Source organism: Corvus moneduloides, chromosome 17, assembly GCF_009650955.1.
Source record: "Corvus moneduloides isolate bCorMon1 chromosome 17, bCorMon1.pri, whole genome shotgun sequence".
In the NCBI taxonomy this organism is placed as follows: domain Eukaryota; kingdom Metazoa; phylum Chordata; class Aves; order Passeriformes; family Corvidae; genus Corvus; species Corvus moneduloides.
Window position 1 is genome coordinate 9,702,092 of NC_045492.1, and position 17,464 is coordinate 9,719,555.

The 17,464-nt window shown below is 46.5% G+C and overlaps 2 protein-coding genes across 3 annotated transcripts in view; both read right to left on the bottom strand.

The window, feature by feature from the left end:
* Positions 1-4,318, bottom strand: part of COL9A3 (collagen type IX alpha 3 chain) — a 33,177-nt gene extending 28,859 nt beyond the window's left edge. Inside the window, exons 1-2 of the mRNA XM_032126541.1 lie at positions 4,043-4,318; positions 2,832-2,909 (exon numbers count right to left, since the gene is read on the bottom strand). Coding sequence (XP_031982432.1) covers positions 2,832-2,909; positions 4,043-4,108 — 144 coding nt within the window. The 5' untranslated portion in view covers positions 4,109-4,318. The remainder of the gene's footprint in view (positions 1-2,831; positions 2,910-4,042) is intronic.
* Positions 4,319-6,227: 1,909 nt separating this feature from the next.
* On the bottom strand, positions 6,228-16,970 carry OGFR (opioid growth factor receptor). 2 transcript variants are annotated; one of them, XM_032126545.1, is made up of 9 exons: positions 16,639-16,970; positions 14,908-14,961; positions 13,027-13,071; positions 12,280-12,342; positions 11,896-11,980; positions 11,468-11,546; positions 10,945-11,011; positions 10,520-10,668; positions 6,228-9,717 (listed from the first exon to the last, which is right to left on the bottom strand). In XM_032126545.1, the coding sequence occupies exons 1-9, from the start codon at positions 16,840-16,842 to the stop codon at positions 8,334-8,336; spliced, it is 2,130 nt and encodes a 709-aa protein (XP_031982436.1). In that variant the 5' UTR covers positions 16,843-16,970; the 3' UTR covers positions 6,228-8,333. The 2 variants fall into 2 exon arrangements, with proteins under 2 accessions (XP_031982436.1, XP_031982437.1); XM_032126546.1 differs by lacking the exon at positions 14,908-14,961.
* Between the last annotated feature and the right edge of the window lie 494 nt (positions 16,971-17,464).

The following is a 17,464-nucleotide window of genomic DNA, read 5'->3' on the forward strand; positions in this document are numbered from 1 at the left end:
GTCACAGCACCAGCAAAGGCTGCTGGGGACCATCTTAAACCTTGATCCTGCCATCGTGGACCCCTGCAGGACTCTGCAGGAGCACCAGAACTTCAGAGAGCTGAATCAAAAGCCTAATCAGTGTTTGTACCCCTAATGCCAGATCACCAAGAATTAGAGGCAAGGGCTGTCAGCAAAAGGAAATGCTCTCCTGGTGCCGTGTCAGAGGGAAGGAAGTTTAGTCTTTCTCAGCAAGTCAAGCCAGGAGAGAAAGCAAGAAAAAAACCCCCTTGATTTCTGAAAAGTGACAATTGCTTATTAGCAATTTAGGGAATTACATCCCCAGAAATAATTCACAGGAACTTGTCACTAATTCTTTCCATCAAAACATGGTGTTTCTAGTCTTGGGAGAGAGAGATTTTGCTTGTTACCGAGTATGAAACAAGAGGCTTGTTAAAGGCTTTAATTATAAAGCATTTCAGAGGGACTTAATATTACAGCTCCTCCTGAAAGGCAGGGATGAAAGCAGGGCCTTTGAGAAATTGTGCTGATGGGGTTCATCCAAGGAGATATCCTGAATAATTCAGCTGCATGTTCTGCACCTCTCACTGCTCACAGCTGATGGTAAGAGACTGCTGAACACCTCGGCAGCACCCACCCAGCTCAAAGACATCCTGCAACACTTCCACAGCACTCTCATCCAAAGTCACCTGTCCAGATGACCTGGCTGGAGTGGCTTACAGAGTTCAGGAATACAGTGCAGAAAATTTTCAATTGCAATTAAAAATAAAAGTCTCAGCATCAAGAGAAAAATAAAATAATGTTTTCACTCTGCAGTGGCAGAACACCACTGCCACTCAGGATCCACATGATCCCCCCCTATGCAGCACTAGGAAAATGCAGAGTAGTGCTGAATTTTATATACCATCCTTCTTTGGAGTGTACTGACAAAAAAAGGGCAGCTCTTAAGCAGGGAGGCTGCGTGACTGTGCTCAACACCAGCCACAGCCCAGCACCTCCTCCTGTGCCTTTTCTGAAAGGACTCAATGTCCTGTTGAAGAGCAGGAATCATCCTGGAGCCTGTCCCTGGACAGCCAGACCATCTCACCTGACCAGGGCCCCTGACATCCTCCATCCATAGGAGGGATGGAGCTCAAGTCTGTTCAAATAAGAGACTACTCCTGCGTAGCCAGAACTCCAGCCCAAAGCTGGGGCTGCAGGACTTTGCACCTTAAACACCTTACTCAGCCATTTGATTTATTAGGACTAAGTTCTTCACATTAATTAGATGTTGCTAGTTGATCCTGTCCCACGGGGAGCCTTCCAAAGCTTTCAGTTGTGGATAAAAGGGTGTGGGTCCCCATGACTGACACCTCCCCGGGCTCCTGTTTCCAAGAGCAATCAGGAGCGATGCTGGGGCTGTTCCAGAATTAAATATCCTGTGGAACGCAGGAACTGAACACCTGTGGGGTTTCTTCCCCATTTCCTCTCTGCAGAAGTTGAAACTTGAAGTCTGAAGGGCTTCATACTTCCCAAACTCTTTTTGCTTCCATAGAGAAGCCTGCTGGCCACAGCAGTGTCCTGCTGCAGGGACTCCACAGCTGCAAACAGGAACACGTGTCCTTTGCCCTCTTCTGGGGTGTCCCCTGAAGCCACGAAAAGCAGTGGAAGCTGCCAAGGTGCCAGCTCTGAACATCTCACACTACAAAACCAGAGTGAGATTCCCAGGAAAACATTAGCCCAAAGGACACTCGGAGGGAGCAGCTGGAAATCAATGAGGTTCTCTCTTCAGACCAGCCTGGGTCAGGGAGCTGCAGGGAAAGCTCCCCACCGCAGGCACAAACACTCCTTGTTCACCATGTTCCAGGGAACTCATACTTTTTTTTTTTTTTTACCTCCTTATCCAAAAGAAAATGACCTGCATGGAATGAATAGATTTTTTCAAGGTTGCTTAAGGGCCCAATTCCAATAAATGTACTTCAGACGAGCTTTAAAAACCCCTGCACTATTCCATAAGCAGCTCAGAGAGACAAGAGCTGCTCAAACTGGAAATCGAAGCAGGAACCCAGACTTCCACATTTGATATGGTCTTGCTGAAGGTCCATGTGATGCTCATTTATCCACTGCCAACTATAGGACACAGTTCAGTCCTTATCCAACAGATGCATGGAAGCAATATTCTTAATATCTATGGAAACATCAATTAAAAGTAACAGAACAAGATATTCTCCTCCATTAAGTCCTGGGTTATGTAGTCTTCTCCCTCTGCAGGAGGTGTAAGGAGCTGCCTGCTGAAACAAAGACCCTCCATTTCATTTTGGGCCACTACAGACTCAGGTCTGCCAACACACGAGCCAGATCCTGACACGTCATGTGCCAAAGTGAGGGATAACCATGATGACAATATTGAAATAAAACTATTAAGATAAAAGCAGTGTCCAGTGCTGCATATTTTAAGTCTCTTGTAGCCTCTCTAGAAATGTAGGTGCTCTGAAGCATCACATAAATCTCTCTCTGAACTACTGAATGTGCACTGACCACACACACATCGTACCCCTGCACTCAACCTTGTGCCAAAAGAGAAATACTCTACTTTGCAAGCAGGGTCACGAACCCCTGAGCTCTCCCTGGATTGATGCTGCAAAGAACCTGAGGCTGCTCAGCACCTCCACTAGCTGTTCTGACTCCTGCAGAATGAGGTCTCTTGCGAGGACAGTGATTTTCCAGGTCCATCCACCCCTGAAGGATGTCCAGAGGCTGCAGATCTGGAGAACAAGAGCAGCTTCTCTGCCCCATTGGCTCTGCCCCTGCTCCACCCCTCGCCCGAGCCAGCCCCTGCCTGTGTCACTCACATCAATGCCGTCCTTGCCAGACGGTCCAGGGGGTCCTTGTGGTCCAGGAGGGCCTTGTGGTCCAATTCTCTGAAGGGACTGAGGAAAAGTGAAAGACAAGAGCTTATTTTTGCATCAGAAGAAACACTAGAGGGCTAGATCAGAAAGCAATGGCCAAGTCCCACAGCTTAACCCAAAATCTGCACCCCCTGCCAGCCTGGGTGGGCTCAAAGTTGCTCCAGAGCAGTGCCAGGCTCTTTGGAAAACCCAGAGCACATCCCCAGCTCCTTGCACTGGTGCCTTATACTGGGAATCCAAGCTGGTCACTGGGCAGCAAAGGGGTTTGGTTGTACAGGAAATTGTTCTGACTACAGGCACATTTTGGGTTGGGCAGAGGAGGAAATGCAAAGCCCATGGAAAAGGTGCCAAGTGCTCGGTAGAAATAATTAATTTATAGCCACAGTCTGATGGGGTGATGGCAAAGCCAGGCAGACACCAATGAACACAGGAGGAGAAAGGGAAGGTCTCCTCTCTGAGCAGAGTGCCGCTTAAAAATCTGGGATTTCAGAAAGGTCTGAGGTGGGTTGAAGGAAAGAAACGTCCAATCAATGACTTCTGTATGGAGAGGGCTCCAGAGAGCAACTTGCTGTAGCTTAAGGGAACAAAGGTTTCATTGTAGAAGCAGCTCTGCTCGCAGCAGAGTTCTGAATTCCCAAGCCAGGCTGCGAGAATTCCTCACTAACAATGAAAAACTCACTGAGGAGTCACTTCCCCAGACAATAATATTAACACCAGACAGGGAAGCTTAAGGCAGCTTCATGTCTCAAGTGAGCAAGGGCTAAATATGCTGTAATATTTGAAAATTGATTGAGGAAGTGAGTAAGAAATTCTGATTCAGATAAAGACCCAGATCAGATCAGTCTAGCTGGAAATCTGTTACTTCACTTTAAAAGAAAACTGTTTCTCTTGCATCAACACATCTCCATTTTCCAAGGCTTTCTCTCTCATAATTGCAGGGCTGAATGGGAAAACAACACTTTTACAGGAACATAAACCAACAGTTTTTACACCTACCCACACAGGTACAAACCCAGGTGCACATTTGTAATAAACTTTAGACTAACAACCTGCCTACTGCCACGTTTCACCCCACAGGCACAACACACACAGCCCACTCTCTTTTACCCTTACAGGATTTTCCTTGAGCAGGAGATACAAATGAGGTTTCTCACCTGAGCTGATGCTGTGGCCAAGAGCTGACACAGGGAGAGGAGCCCAAGGGCAGAGAATCCAGCCATGGTGCCCAGGCTCTGCCTCTCTCCCTTCCTCCAGGCCGGCCAAACCCTTTCTCCTCCAGGGTCCAGCAGATCCCTCCTCCTCCTCCCGGGTCTCAGCTTACGGAGCAGAGATGCCTCGCCTCCAGATAAACCTGTGGCTCCAGCTGGAGCAAGGCGAGAGGGGCCGAGCTTGGAGCAGAGGAGGTGGGAGAAGGAGGGGGAGCAGCAGGCAGGCAGAGCAGCTCTCATTCATGCCCTGCTGGGCAGCCCCAGCCTCCTCCTCCAGGAGCCTGTGCAAGCGCTGGATTGGGAGACCAGACACAGGAGCAAAATTGGGTTACTCCAGCTGCAAATACAGAGCTGTTCCTCAGGTCTCACCCAGGAGATTTCCCCAAGCCCATCACCACCTCTCTGCTGGACAGGTAAAAACATCACAGGGTGAGTTATGCAATGCCTGAGGCCACCTAACTCCAGCAGGGACATTAACAAACCTGTAACGCTGCAAGATCACTACCGAGAAATGCACTTACAGCTTAGTGAGGTGCTTTGTTAACTCTGGAGGCTGTTCACATCTGGTTTCGGAGTTTTTTCAGGGTGATCTGAAGAGCACTAACTGATTCCTTGGGAAATGATGAATGCTGGTCAGAAAACAAGACGATCACAGACAGACACAAGGAGGAAGGAAAGATGAGAAACATACTCAAAGCCACAAAAAAAAAGTAAAAATTGAAATACTGCAAGGAAGGAAGAGGAGGACACTTCCCAGCTAGGTGATCCCAAGTGGCAATAGACTGATGAAGATGCATGTCCTGCAAAGAGCTTCACGCTTCCCTTTATGGATTAAAGACAATTTCATCTAAAGCAGGGCTTGGAAGTGGAGAGGAACAGTGGCAAGGTTCCTCAGGGCTGAAATGACACAGCGCAGCTGTCTAGGAAGATGAGAAGTGGAAAAGCAAACTTTAAGAACTGGAACACCACATTTCAGCTTGACATTCTGATGCCAGGAGGGTTGTATGAGCACACTGTGCGTGTCTGTCCAGCTCCCCAGAAGCCAGGATGCCTAGAGCTTTGTCGGAGGGATAAAGGACTCAGATTTACCAAGTTCCCACATGATTTTGTGGAACAGACAGCTGGGGACAGAAAGGGAACATGCATCCGTAAGTCTGATGGCTTCACAGTAACTGGAATCCTTTATTAGACACTCTGAACCCCGAAGAGGGAGAGCAGTGAAGTCCCATGGACAGCTTTGCACAGTTTGTATCTCCTCCCCCACACTAAGGCCAACTATGGCAGGAGGGAAGGCAAAGCAGACCCAAATTCCTCCGCCACACCTTGTCCAGAGCAAGCCAGGGTTTGGGGAGCTGCAGCAGGTGGAGCCTGCCCGCAACAGCACAGGAAGAGCCCTGGGAGTGTTCACCTTCAAGCCCACCCCACAGACCAAAAGGACTCCCAGTAACCCTCTCATCCTACACCCACAGGCAGAGGCAGCAGAGCTGAGGGGACACAGTGACTTACAGAAATTGTTACCACAAAGACACCCCTGTCCTTTTGTCCCGAGGGAAAAAACCCCTGAACTGAAGCTCGCACAGCGAGGCTGGGCAGGTGCCCCCCTGCCCGGAGCCCCAGGGGGGGCTCAAAGCAGAGTCCTGGTTAGCTCTGCAGAGCACCACAACACCTCTGGGAGGATGGCTGCAAAGGCAACGCAAAACACACTGGAACATCCAGACACCCCATCCCTGGAAGTGTTCAAAGCCAGGCTGGATGGTGCTTTGAGCAACCTGGCACAGTGGAAGGTGTCCCTTCCCCTGGCAGGGGGTTGGAACAAGATGAACTTTGAGGTCCCTTCTAACCCAAACCATTCTGTGATCCTGTAATTTCCAAGCACATCATTACACATGCAGCAGAGGGGGGGCGTTTTCCCCAAAAACATTCACTGGGCATGTCTTAAGAGGTGGAGGAAGTCTGGGCATCACCTCCACATGGAAGAAGAGGCAGGTGTGCCATGGTGAGCCCAGCAGAGCACACACCTGTTGGAGAGAATGAAGCAACAGCTCATGGCTACAGGGGGAGGGCGGTGGTGGGTAAAATACAGGGCCATACCCTATGCTCAGAGATGAAAAAATGTAAGTAGAAACTGATATGCATTAAATTCATGCTTTAATAAAGGAATTAACATAACAGACTCTGTGATACAGCTCTGAGTGCTGGTAAACACCTTGTGAACTCACCACACACACCTACAGCCAAAATTAAACCTGGCAGGAGAGGAAAGGGGCTGATTTGAGCATTCACTCCAGGTTGGGGCTCACAGTGAAATCCCATTAAACACAAAACCAAACCTCACCATAACAAGATACAGGATCTATGCCCCAAATGAGCACATATTCACAATGAAAACTTCATTAAATAAGAAAATTACTATAAATCTGTACAAAAGCCACAATTAACAATTCTTAGGAATCTGTTACGAAAGAATTCTCACTCAACATCTTCAAGTATTTATATCTGTAGTTAAGTGTAGTATTATTGGCTATTTAACTCCATCTGTTTATAAGAAGAAAAGAAGTATTTTAAAAACATTAAAGCCTTTTTTCAGCACATGTGCGACCATGAACATCAGATGTTAAGCTTGCAGACTTTTATTCCCACGCATGTATGTGGCATGCTGGATCAGAACCTACAGTCTGGGAAGGCAAATCACCCCTCAAATCCCCTGAAACACGAAGCTTCTTAAGAGCTGTAGCAGAGAGGAAAAACATTGACATTGCACAGGCTGCTGCATCTGCTCTCTGGCCATCTCCTACACAAACAAGCATCACCAAAGAACCTCAAAACCAACCCAAACAAGCTGAGCAAACAGCAAGTCCAGACCTTCAGGCTATTGGAAACAGTTTCCTCTGCTTCATGAAACGGATCTTCTGTTGTACATTTTTAGGAGTGAAGGTGCTAAACGGTTTTAATGCTCCTTCAGACTCGGTGGAATATTGTACAAGCATGGCAGAACAGCTGACAAGGAGGTCAGGAACCACTGAGGCAGGCAAAGAGCTGGCAAGGTCTGAAAATAAAGTCTTGAGGGCTGGAAATAAACGAACCAGACAAGCATAGCCTCTCCAATTAACGTTTCAATTAACTGCCCCACAAAGCCCAGTGGTTTCCAGACAAGCTGCACTGCAACATGCCCTGGCTATCTGACATTAAAGGCAAAGCAACCCTGCCCTAAGTGGGAAATGGGTTGGATCTGACACATCAAACCTCACACCATGGGCCTGCAGAAAAGAGCCCCCCCGGCCACTCCAAATTACCAGCAAAGGCTGAAAAATATGCACTGGGAAATATTTGTGCTGTTCTGGCAACTGAGAAACGAGGGCCTTTGAAACAGTCATGGACACAAAAATCTGTGGAAGACTATAAAGGGTCTAAAAGTGGTGGGAAAACCTGGGGAAGAGCAGCTCTAAAGGGTTTTATGCAAAACCTGGAGCTTATTCTCTTAGAAATCAGTAGGTAACTTGTAGTCTTAACAACTCTAACAAGAATTACAAAGCAACCTCTGTGGGGATGAAGAGAACTAATTACCCAGCACTTTGCACCTCTGAGAACAGAATCTCTACACAAAGGTTCATACTGGTCAGAGACACATTTTGGCTTTTTATCCCAGTCTAAAGCCCAACCTACTTTGCTTACAGGAGGAGAGGCAACTACACTCTGACATCGTGTGAAATCCATATACTCATCTCTTTTAGAGAAACAGCACTTTTGCCAGGAAAAAACTCCTGGTAAGGTCCAGCCTTTCACAATAACAAACAGAAGTCACACAGTAGTAGAAGGGCCTGGCAAATTAGGTCATGCTGTCTTACATTAAAAATCATTGTCTTTAACAAACACTTAAGGAATTCAAACAAGGAGACAGATCATTTCTCCTCTTCTCTTTCAGTAGGGACATGACCAGAATCAAAGCAAAGTGCAAAAATCCCCGTTGCTCCAAGATAGCCCTGAACATCTGATAAAACCCTGGAACAGGACACAGCCTGTCCATGAAGATGTGTAATTGAGTCTTCCTCTTTATAGTAACCAAGAGCTGGATCTCAGTGAGTTTACTAGAGATGATTAAAAAACCATGGAAGAGTGAGACAGGGGCCAGCTAAATCATCCCAAAAGAAATTTATTCAGTTCTCCAAGCCACCAAAGCTGGCTCCCAGCAGACAGGGCAGTGCCATCTCTGCTGGCTCGGGCACTTGCCGTGCTGCTCTCACTCTGCTGCTCCCTCCTCTCCACCAAGCTCTGCTGCATTCTCAGAGCCTTCAGCTTTTTCTTCTGGGACCTCAGCACTGTTTTCTTCAGGACAAGCGGGTGTCATGCTCTGCCCATGACTCTCTGGAGCTTGCTTCTGGTCTGTGTCTTCTGCTTGCCCTTTTTCACCTGCATTTTCTGCCTTTTCCTGCTGTCCTACCCCATCTAGTTCACTTTTACCCCCCAGGAGTTTGCTGTTGCAGTGGTGCTGATCACCCCCTGCTGAGTCTTGATCTCCACTCGACTTCCAGCCATCCTTGACTGGAGCAGTGCAGCCAGTCCTGGGGAGCCTGGAAGCAGCCGGGGGTCTCACAGTCCCACCATCTGCATCACCACTACCACCACCGCCTTTCTCACTTGGCACTTCCACAGCTGTATTTTTCTCACTGACATTTTCTTTTCCACCCTCACCGTTAGCTGCAGATGGATTTGCCTTGGCACCAGAGGCTGAGGGCCCCATGCTCAGGTTTATGGCCAAGTTGACTGGTTTGTTTCTCAATGTTCTTTTATCAACCTTCCTGCGTTTCACAGCTGCATCCGTGGCCTCCGGCGCTGCCGGCTCTTTGGTGCTTGAATCATCTTCCTTCAGTGCTTCCTGGTCCTCTTCTGCCTGGGATTCCGGGCCTGAGGGGGGGATCTCTGCATCAATTGCACACTCTCCCAGATTATGGGAAATGTTTTCAATATCAGCAGAGTTTTTCAGCGATCCATCCCCTTTAGCATCTGCCATATTTGCACTCAGTTTTCTCTTCTTGCTCTCCTTTGTGCAATCATTCTCTGCTGTACCCTGCACTTCTTCAGCTTCACTTTTTAAATCCTTCTCCTCCAGCTGGGCAAATGAAGCCTCTTTCTCCTCTTCATCATCTCCTCCCTTCAGAACACATTTGCTTATCTTCTCCTTTACATGCTCATCACTCATTTCAGGCTGCAACTCTGCAGCATCTCCAGCTTTCTGTTCCACCTCTGGAGACTGGTTCTGATCCTTCCCCACAGAATCACCACATTTTTGACATGGAGTGTCCTGTTTATCCTCAGGCCTTTGGTGCAGCTGTGGCTTGGCAGAGCGGGGTCTGTACTTCCGGAGTTTGTCGTGAGGCCCCCACACGAAGCTGCCCGGAGGTCTGAAGTGTTGCCAAGCATAGTGGACGAGTTCTCTCCTCTTCTCTTTGCTTCTGACAGTGAACAGGAAGTAATCCAAGGCACTTCTCTTGACATTTGGTAATGTCCCCTCAACAAGAGTTTCTGTGAGGAAAAACTTCACCAAGTGCACTTGATAGTCTTCATATCCCATCTCCCCCAGGCACTTCAGGATGCGAGTAATCCTCAAATTGTTGTGGCTGAACCTGAAGGAAACAGATAAGCAAAGATGTCAAGGGAAAGTCTTACAGGTCCCTGAGCCTCTGGGGCATCTTCAAAACGTTTTATCATTTACTGACTATGAGCCATTAAAGACTATTTGACAATGCAAATGGGAGCACAGGTGGATTTACTTTTAACGCACCCACTGCTGCTGTTTGCCTTCAGCAGCTCCTTCCTAACCCTCCTTGGGCTGATAAGATTCATCATCTCAACTGCTTGGAAAGGTCTGGGCTTTCTGGATCAGCCACCAGTAGACAAGAGCCACCACACTGGGGCAGATATACAAGTCCTGCCCCTGACAGAGACCCTACAGGGTAAGCCTGTAGTGTTGAGACCACAGACATGAAAGAATGATGCCAAAACCTCAGGACTTAAGCCAGACACAGCTGGTTTTTCCTTTTTTTAATACTTGACAGACTTCAAGTTGTTTTTTTCTTTTGTGATTATGCCCACTCCTTTCAAGATGTTACTATCACCAGGAAGGGTCATTACTCTGCAAAACCTGCAGTAACATAAAAACATCCCATTTGCAGAGCACTTTTCAAACAAGGACTCAAAGCATTTTACACACATTAAGGGTACTTCATAAACAGTCAGGAAACCATATGGAAAGACTTCTATTTTGTAGCTTAACAGAATAAAAGTTAAAAACACTTTCACTAGACAACATTTATCAACAGAAGTCTCCATTCCTCAGTGTCTGAGGATTTCTTTGATTTTGATGTCCCTCCCCCTGCAGAGAAGTGCCTGGCTGCAGTAAACGATCAACAGCATCAACACACTCACCTGTTCAAGTTTTCAAATCGTTCACGCCAATTCTCTGCTCTCTTAAGTTCTCCAGTTTCTTCGTTGACCAGATGTATTCCATAAAATCCCAGCATGAGCTTGTAAGCACGGATAAACCTGTCCATAACTTCCTTGGACTTCCTAAAGGCCTGAAAACAAGACACAGCAATTAGCAGATGGTGCAAGTCCCTAATTACCTGCACCTGTTTAAGTGGCACCTGAATTATAAACAAAGATTGATTTTATCACTAAGCATTTCACTTGCTGACACAAGAGGCAAACGCTTCACCATGAGCACTGTGCACACTAAAAACCCAAGGAAACAATGGAAAAAACCACCAGACTTCAAATACCATGTATTTAGGGTAAATCCTAACATCCTTCAGATCTCCAAAAAAAGAGAGACCAAAGCTTTAAATAAATACCTGGATTTCTTGACAGGTGAGTGGCCTGGCACGCCAGTTCATCCCGTGTTCACGTAAAGGGAACAGCCTGAAAGGAAAGAAATTTTCAGGCCAGATGAGCAAAGATGACATCCAACCCAGGGTACCCAACTTGTTAAAACTGAAAAAAGATTCCAGAACTTGTGATATCACAGGCATCACTTGGGGAACTCCCATCCTTATGGACACAGAAGTAGTTTTCTAGTAAATCCCTTCCATAAAAGCACTGTCTACACCAATAACAAAAAACTTTGTTTATGTGGATCTTTCTCCTTGCCCTAACTTTGTGCTCCAAGACCACGAATGACTGAGAGATCTCTTGCCACAGCTGCACTGGAAACCTGTGTTTTCAGGAGTTCCAGTGCATTGCTTCCCGAGGAATACAACTCAATTAACTGAAGTAATTCTGGGCCTTGTGTGAAGCTGAAATCAGGAGCACAGATCCACCTGACACTTCAAAGAGGCACAACTAGAGAGAGGCACTGTGTTCATGCAGACAATTTACCACTGTATGTAAGAATGGTTTTCTTCCAGCATTTCATACTTGTCCCACCAAGATGAAAGCAGAGTTTCAATAAACACACCTGCAAGGAAAAGGAAAAGGTCAGGCAAGAAATGACACCAAATTGAAGTTAGCCAGTCACTCTACATGGCTCACTACCCAGACCCAGATATTTACACACAGGCATTAGCTAATGTTGACAGGACAACCAGCCAGAAAAAAAAATCTTACTTTTCTACCACCAGAGTATTAAAGAAAATACAGCAGGAACATTTTAAAATGGTCACTCTTGGTGGGTTTTTGTTTGGCTTGGGTGGTGGTTTTGGTTGGTTGGTTTTTTATTAATTGTCTCACATGGATGAAACTACTCTCTCATCAATTCAACCAGCTGCAGCAGATGGCATCAAACAGCCACCACACAAGGTACTCACCGTGGGGCACAAAAGCAATCTCATTTTTATAAAAGCTTAAGTTCCACATCTCTTCTTCCTCCTCATTTTCTGGTTCTTTCAAATCCTGGAGATGAGAACAAGAAATGAACAAGCAGCAACCTTTTAAAAAGCAGTAATCACTCCAACACTTCTCCTTGCTTTCCCTCACATTTCCTACATATTTCAAGCTAAATCCTCGAAATGTGCTTTGGGAAGTAGCAGCTTGTTTCTGATGCACCCACACACACACATCATCCCTTCCCCCTCACAGATGAACCCTTTGAAGGTGCTGAGCCTGTAAATGCAAAGGCAAAAGGATGCTCCCAAATCTAGGAAATGTTCCTGAAGGTAGAAGTGATGAGGAGGAGCCCCAGGAGCACATACTGGGTAATGGTTTCTGTATCTCTGCAGGTCTCTCGCCGCAGTCCAGTTGCGCCTCCCACTGCACTGGAGAGAAGAGACAGAGCAGAGACTCAGAATAAAATCACATTCTGTAAAATAAACAATGTCTTGACTGAATTCAACACCTCCCACAGGTTCCCCTGCATGTGCCCTGCACTCCCAGCACCCCCAAAACCAGCCAGATTGGTGCTGTAGTCATGTCTCTGCATTCCTGAAGACAAATTTAAACCAAGAGAAGTTAACACCATCTCCTGTAACAAAAACACTTCTTTTTCCTTCTCATCTTATTAATCAAGGTTTTTATGTTTTCTGTCTATCTTTTATCCCAGCTGGGTTTACCAATGAAAATGATCGGAACAAGCTCCCAAATATGAAGATCCCAAATACGAAAATTTCATTGTTTTTCTTTACCTCAGAGGTTTTAAACCAAGACATGTCTCTGAGCTGCTACAAACCCTAGTGGAGACAGAGGCTAGACTTTAAAGTGGTAGAATTTAGGATGCAGAAATATCCCTTGAATTCAAGATTCTCACTCCCTGTAGACATTACTGAAAAAAAAGTTCTCTCCATTTTTGCTTTATGCTCAAGATCAGCCCTGCTGACTCAGACAGTGGACAGCAACAGAGCCACATCATCACATGAGATATTTATTTTATTGGACTTTTCTTCCAATCATAATCTTCATTATCACCCATCTTTCCATGTAACCAAACCTTATGTCAAGCCTACCTGAAAACTCCCCCAAGACAGCAGTGAGGAATTTGAGCCTTGATCCTGCAAATAAAAAGCATTTAGTTGGAACATTTTGAAACCAATCTTCACTAAGAAAATAAAAAATAGATACAAAATGAGAATACCCACAGCAGTGACTCACACGATCCCTATTAGTTGCCAAGTGACAGATTTACCAGGTTACAGCTGAATTCACTGTATTTTATGCATAATTCAAATTGCTACAGAGAAAAACCTATGGTGCCATATGACTAGGCACCAGGTTCTCATCACAGATGTGCTAGATTCATTCCAAGTGTCACATTTAGACAGAATTCACAAAGAACAGCTTCATTTCCTCCTCTGAACTTCATGGAAATAGAAGTTGTAAGTATGACTTAGCTTAAAGTGCATTTTAACTGAATTATATACATTTTTATTTATACATTTGATTACCTTAATGATTAGAGATTTTGTTACACTTCACAAGCAATACAGACAGGTTTAATCTTGCTGAGTGCTGAACCATCTTATCCCAAACCATGACAGCATTTTACAGCATTCTATCAATTGAGAACCACCAAAAGGAACAAGACTGCTCATGAAAAAATGGCACCCAAAGCACAGCACAGCCAGAAGGTTCAATGCCAGCTCACAGAGAGAACAGGGAAGTTGGGAAATGGGGGTAAGATATGCAGAATCTTGCAAAATAAGCATTGGAAGAAATTTAGAAGACATAAGCCGCAAAAACTCCAAGTTATTTCATAACCTCATTTGATATTTCTTATCACGTGCACAGAGAAAAATAAAACCACTTTCTAACAAACACTGATCACTGATTCATTAATTATTAAGGCAGGAACTGGTCTACATTTGTAGCACCTTGCTGGTATGAAGTCATCCATTCAGCTGCCCTGATGACAGTTATGTGGCATTAATGACAATTTTGTTCCCCATTACAAAATAACTGATTCCCAGAAATTCTTTACATTTAAGGTTCTAAAATAACATCCTTGAACACAGCCAGGTGGGACAGGAGTACAGCAGACTGGGTTCCACTTAGGAAAAGAACTGGTTTGCTAAAGAGTCAGTGCAGATACGGAGACAGATGCAATGCCATGGTGTAAGGGGCTGCAAGGCTCATCCAGAAAGAAGCTAGATCCAGGGAAAAGGCAGTCTGGAGCACAGCAATCAGGAGAACAAGATGGGGAAGCAAAGAGAGCAAACCGCAGCTTTGCTCCTCCAAGTAGGTGTTGTCTCTGGGTCTCCACAAACTTCCAACTTAAGGCCTTTCTTTCCAGGTAAGACACAAAAACTAAACAGTGAGGCTGAAACTTCCCTGTAGAAATCAAACACCTTTTTGCCTCACAACAAAACTCAGTGGGTTTCACCCTCCAAACCTGCATTACACCAGGCAGAACATGCACTGCTGCAGGAAGAGTGAGGGAAGCAGAGAACACAGCCAGGAGAGGGTGACACAAACAGGATCTGGCTGAGAAATCAGCTGGAAATCCGCTGTAACCAGAAGGAATGTGGATTGTGAACAAGGCACAGGAATGAGAAAGATGGTAAGAGTCCAGAAGAGCAATTGAAATCTTTTGTTGATGGAGATTCAGAAAAAGGCAGGACCATGGGGTTTGTTACTGAAACACCTGAACATGAACTCTAGGTGTTACAGCAACCTCAGAGGGAACTTTTTAAAATGAACACAACCCCCAAAGTTTTCAAAACTCTCTCGTGGAAGCTGAAGGCACTGAAATGCAAAAGAGCTGGAAAGACACACCTGCAGGAACTAGGCCATGAACACTCTCAGAGACACAAGTGAAATGCAAAGACCAAAGCAGAATTTGAAGTTTGTTTTGAAAGTGCATAGTGAAAATAACAATAAAAAACTCTAACCTCAGTACTAAAGAAAGACATTAGACGCTTCAGGTGTAAAGAAAACCATCCAGGCTGAGGGGAGAAGAATGAGAATTAGTATAAAATAAGCAGAAGTAGGAACAAGTTTGGGAAATTGATCCATGGCTTTGACAGGCTGCAAAGGCGTAAATGGGCAGCAGAAGATTTACTGCTTCTTTGTGCACTCATTCTCAGTGCCCTTACAAATTTTCAGGCACTGTCAGACAGAGGTGACTACACATTCATCACTGAAGGAAGAGCTCCTCTTTAAAAATGCAGAACAATATTCCAGGGGCTGTAAGTCTCAGGGACAACAACATCCTCCTTTGTAAGGCAAAGCTGGGAAAGTCCATTCACTGGGTGAAAAAATGGTCCTTGCTTTTACAGTTGTCACAATCCAGAGCTGCTCTAAGAAAAAAAAAAAAAAAAAGAACCTCAAGAACAAACACATTCAAACAGAATAATGGGAACGTTCTGGAGTTATCAAAGCTTGTGAACTCCAGCCATGTACAAAACAAAGTTGATAGGGTGCCCTCAAACAGCACAAAACACTTCAAAGGAATTCACTGCCTCTTCCCTTCAGAATTACAACTATTCCGCCCAAAACACCTTTGGCCTTTCCCAGATCTATGCGCACAGAGAATTTATTCTTCCTTCAAGAGTGGTTATTTCTATATTTTAATGCTTATTAAGCAAAAAAGAAAGCTTAGTATTAAACTCCTTTAAAACTATATTCATTAGAAAACTTTATTTTAAAAATAAGCATGAATAGCTGAAATGAAGCTTGAAGCGAAGGACTGGTTTCCCTTTCCCAGAAAGGGGAGGAGTTAAAGGACTGTAGTGTGTTTTGCCTGACATAGGAACTACTGAAAAGGAAAAAGTTGCATTTACCAAAGCAGTGCTGGAGAAGAAATTACTGGCACCCAATGGCAAACTGAAAAACGCTGATGCTAAGAACAGGAACCTCAGATAAGACTAACTAATTCCTTTTATTTCAAATAAACAGTATTTTAAGGCCCCAGACACAAGTGCTCATGTTTTGCAGCACCTTGCTCAAAACTGCACACATACCTCTAGTTTTCAAAACACAGCATTTTTTGGTTTTCAAAGTTGCTCTACACACGCTCCCTGAGAAATTAAACATGTCTAAGACACATAAAGAGTTACAGCTCATTTTAAAAACTGAGCAGATGTTATGTAATGGCTTTTTATTGATGACACAGAAGAGTCTAGGGAAGGCCACCATACAAAGCTGAGGATACCAACCACAAACTTAAAAGCAAGAACATCAATGCCATAATGTCAAATCCAGCGGCCATCAGCAGCGGTGAACAGGCAGGTGCCACACACAAAGCAGACCTGTATTTATGGGATAAAGTACCCACATCATAGGGAACCGTGCGGAAGAACGTATTAAAACCCAGCTCATGGCAGTGCAATGGATCTTGAGGAGTCACTAAGTGACAGCATCTCTCTGCCCCCCTCCTCCAGGGGGATTTGCTTCCTCAGAGGACAAATTCTGTGCTGAGGATGCCCCCGAGGGCCGCGGTGCCTCCCCCGGCCCCGAGCTCGCCGTTCCGCTCCCGGGCAGCGGCTGTGCCCGGGAGACCAGGGAAGGAAGGGTCGGGAAGGGGCTCCGGCTGCGGGGCCCGGCCAGAAAGGTCTGGAAGGGGTCCCGTCACGCCGTCCCGCCCGCAGGCTCCGCTCTGTCCCCGTGCCCCCCACACGCACCTGGCTGTGCCGGCAGCCCCCCGCCCGGCCCTGCCCCGGCTGCTCCCCCGCATTCTCCGGCTCCTCCGCCGCCGCTCCCTCCGGCTCGCCGCCGCCATCCTCCTCGTCGTCCTCCTCCCCCTCCCAGGTGGAGTCGTACGTCCAGAGGTTCGCCTCGTCCTCCGCCTCGTCCTCCTCCGCCCTGGAGGTGAACCAGGCCGCCATGGGGCGCGGCGGGGAAGGGGAACGGAAAGGGAAAGCGAAAGGGACGTGGATGTGGCGGCGGGACTACCCGCCCGCCCGCGCGCACAAAGCCCGGGCACGTGTGGGGGGGAACGGGGGACGGAAGCGCGAGCACGCCCCGCCCCCTTCCTGCGGCGCCGCGCCCCATTGGCTGCCGCCCGCGCGGCCCCTGCGCCCGCCCGCACCGCTCCTGCGGCACCGGGAGCGCCCCCGGTCCCGGCCCCGCTCGCACTCCCCGGGCAGAGCGGGAGGGAACGGCGCTCTCCAGCCAAAGGAATAAAACAACAGCGTCCCAAAGAGCCAAGGGCGGCAATGAGCGGCTGCGCTGGGGTCTGCTAAAGCATTTACATTTGCCGATACTCAACTTCACATCCGAACAATTCCTAAAAAGTCTGCGTTGCGGGAGTGACCGCGAAATCCCCAAGTGGGCTTTCCTTGCTACGAGGTTGGTGCTGAGTGGTTGCACCAGTACACGCTATTGTCGACATATTTTTACTTTAAGCTACAAAAACATTTCATTAGTACAGCAAAAGTTTTTGAATGAAACCCCATGGATGAGGAGGATTTGCCCACAGGGATGTGAGACTTGAGAATTAAAAAATCT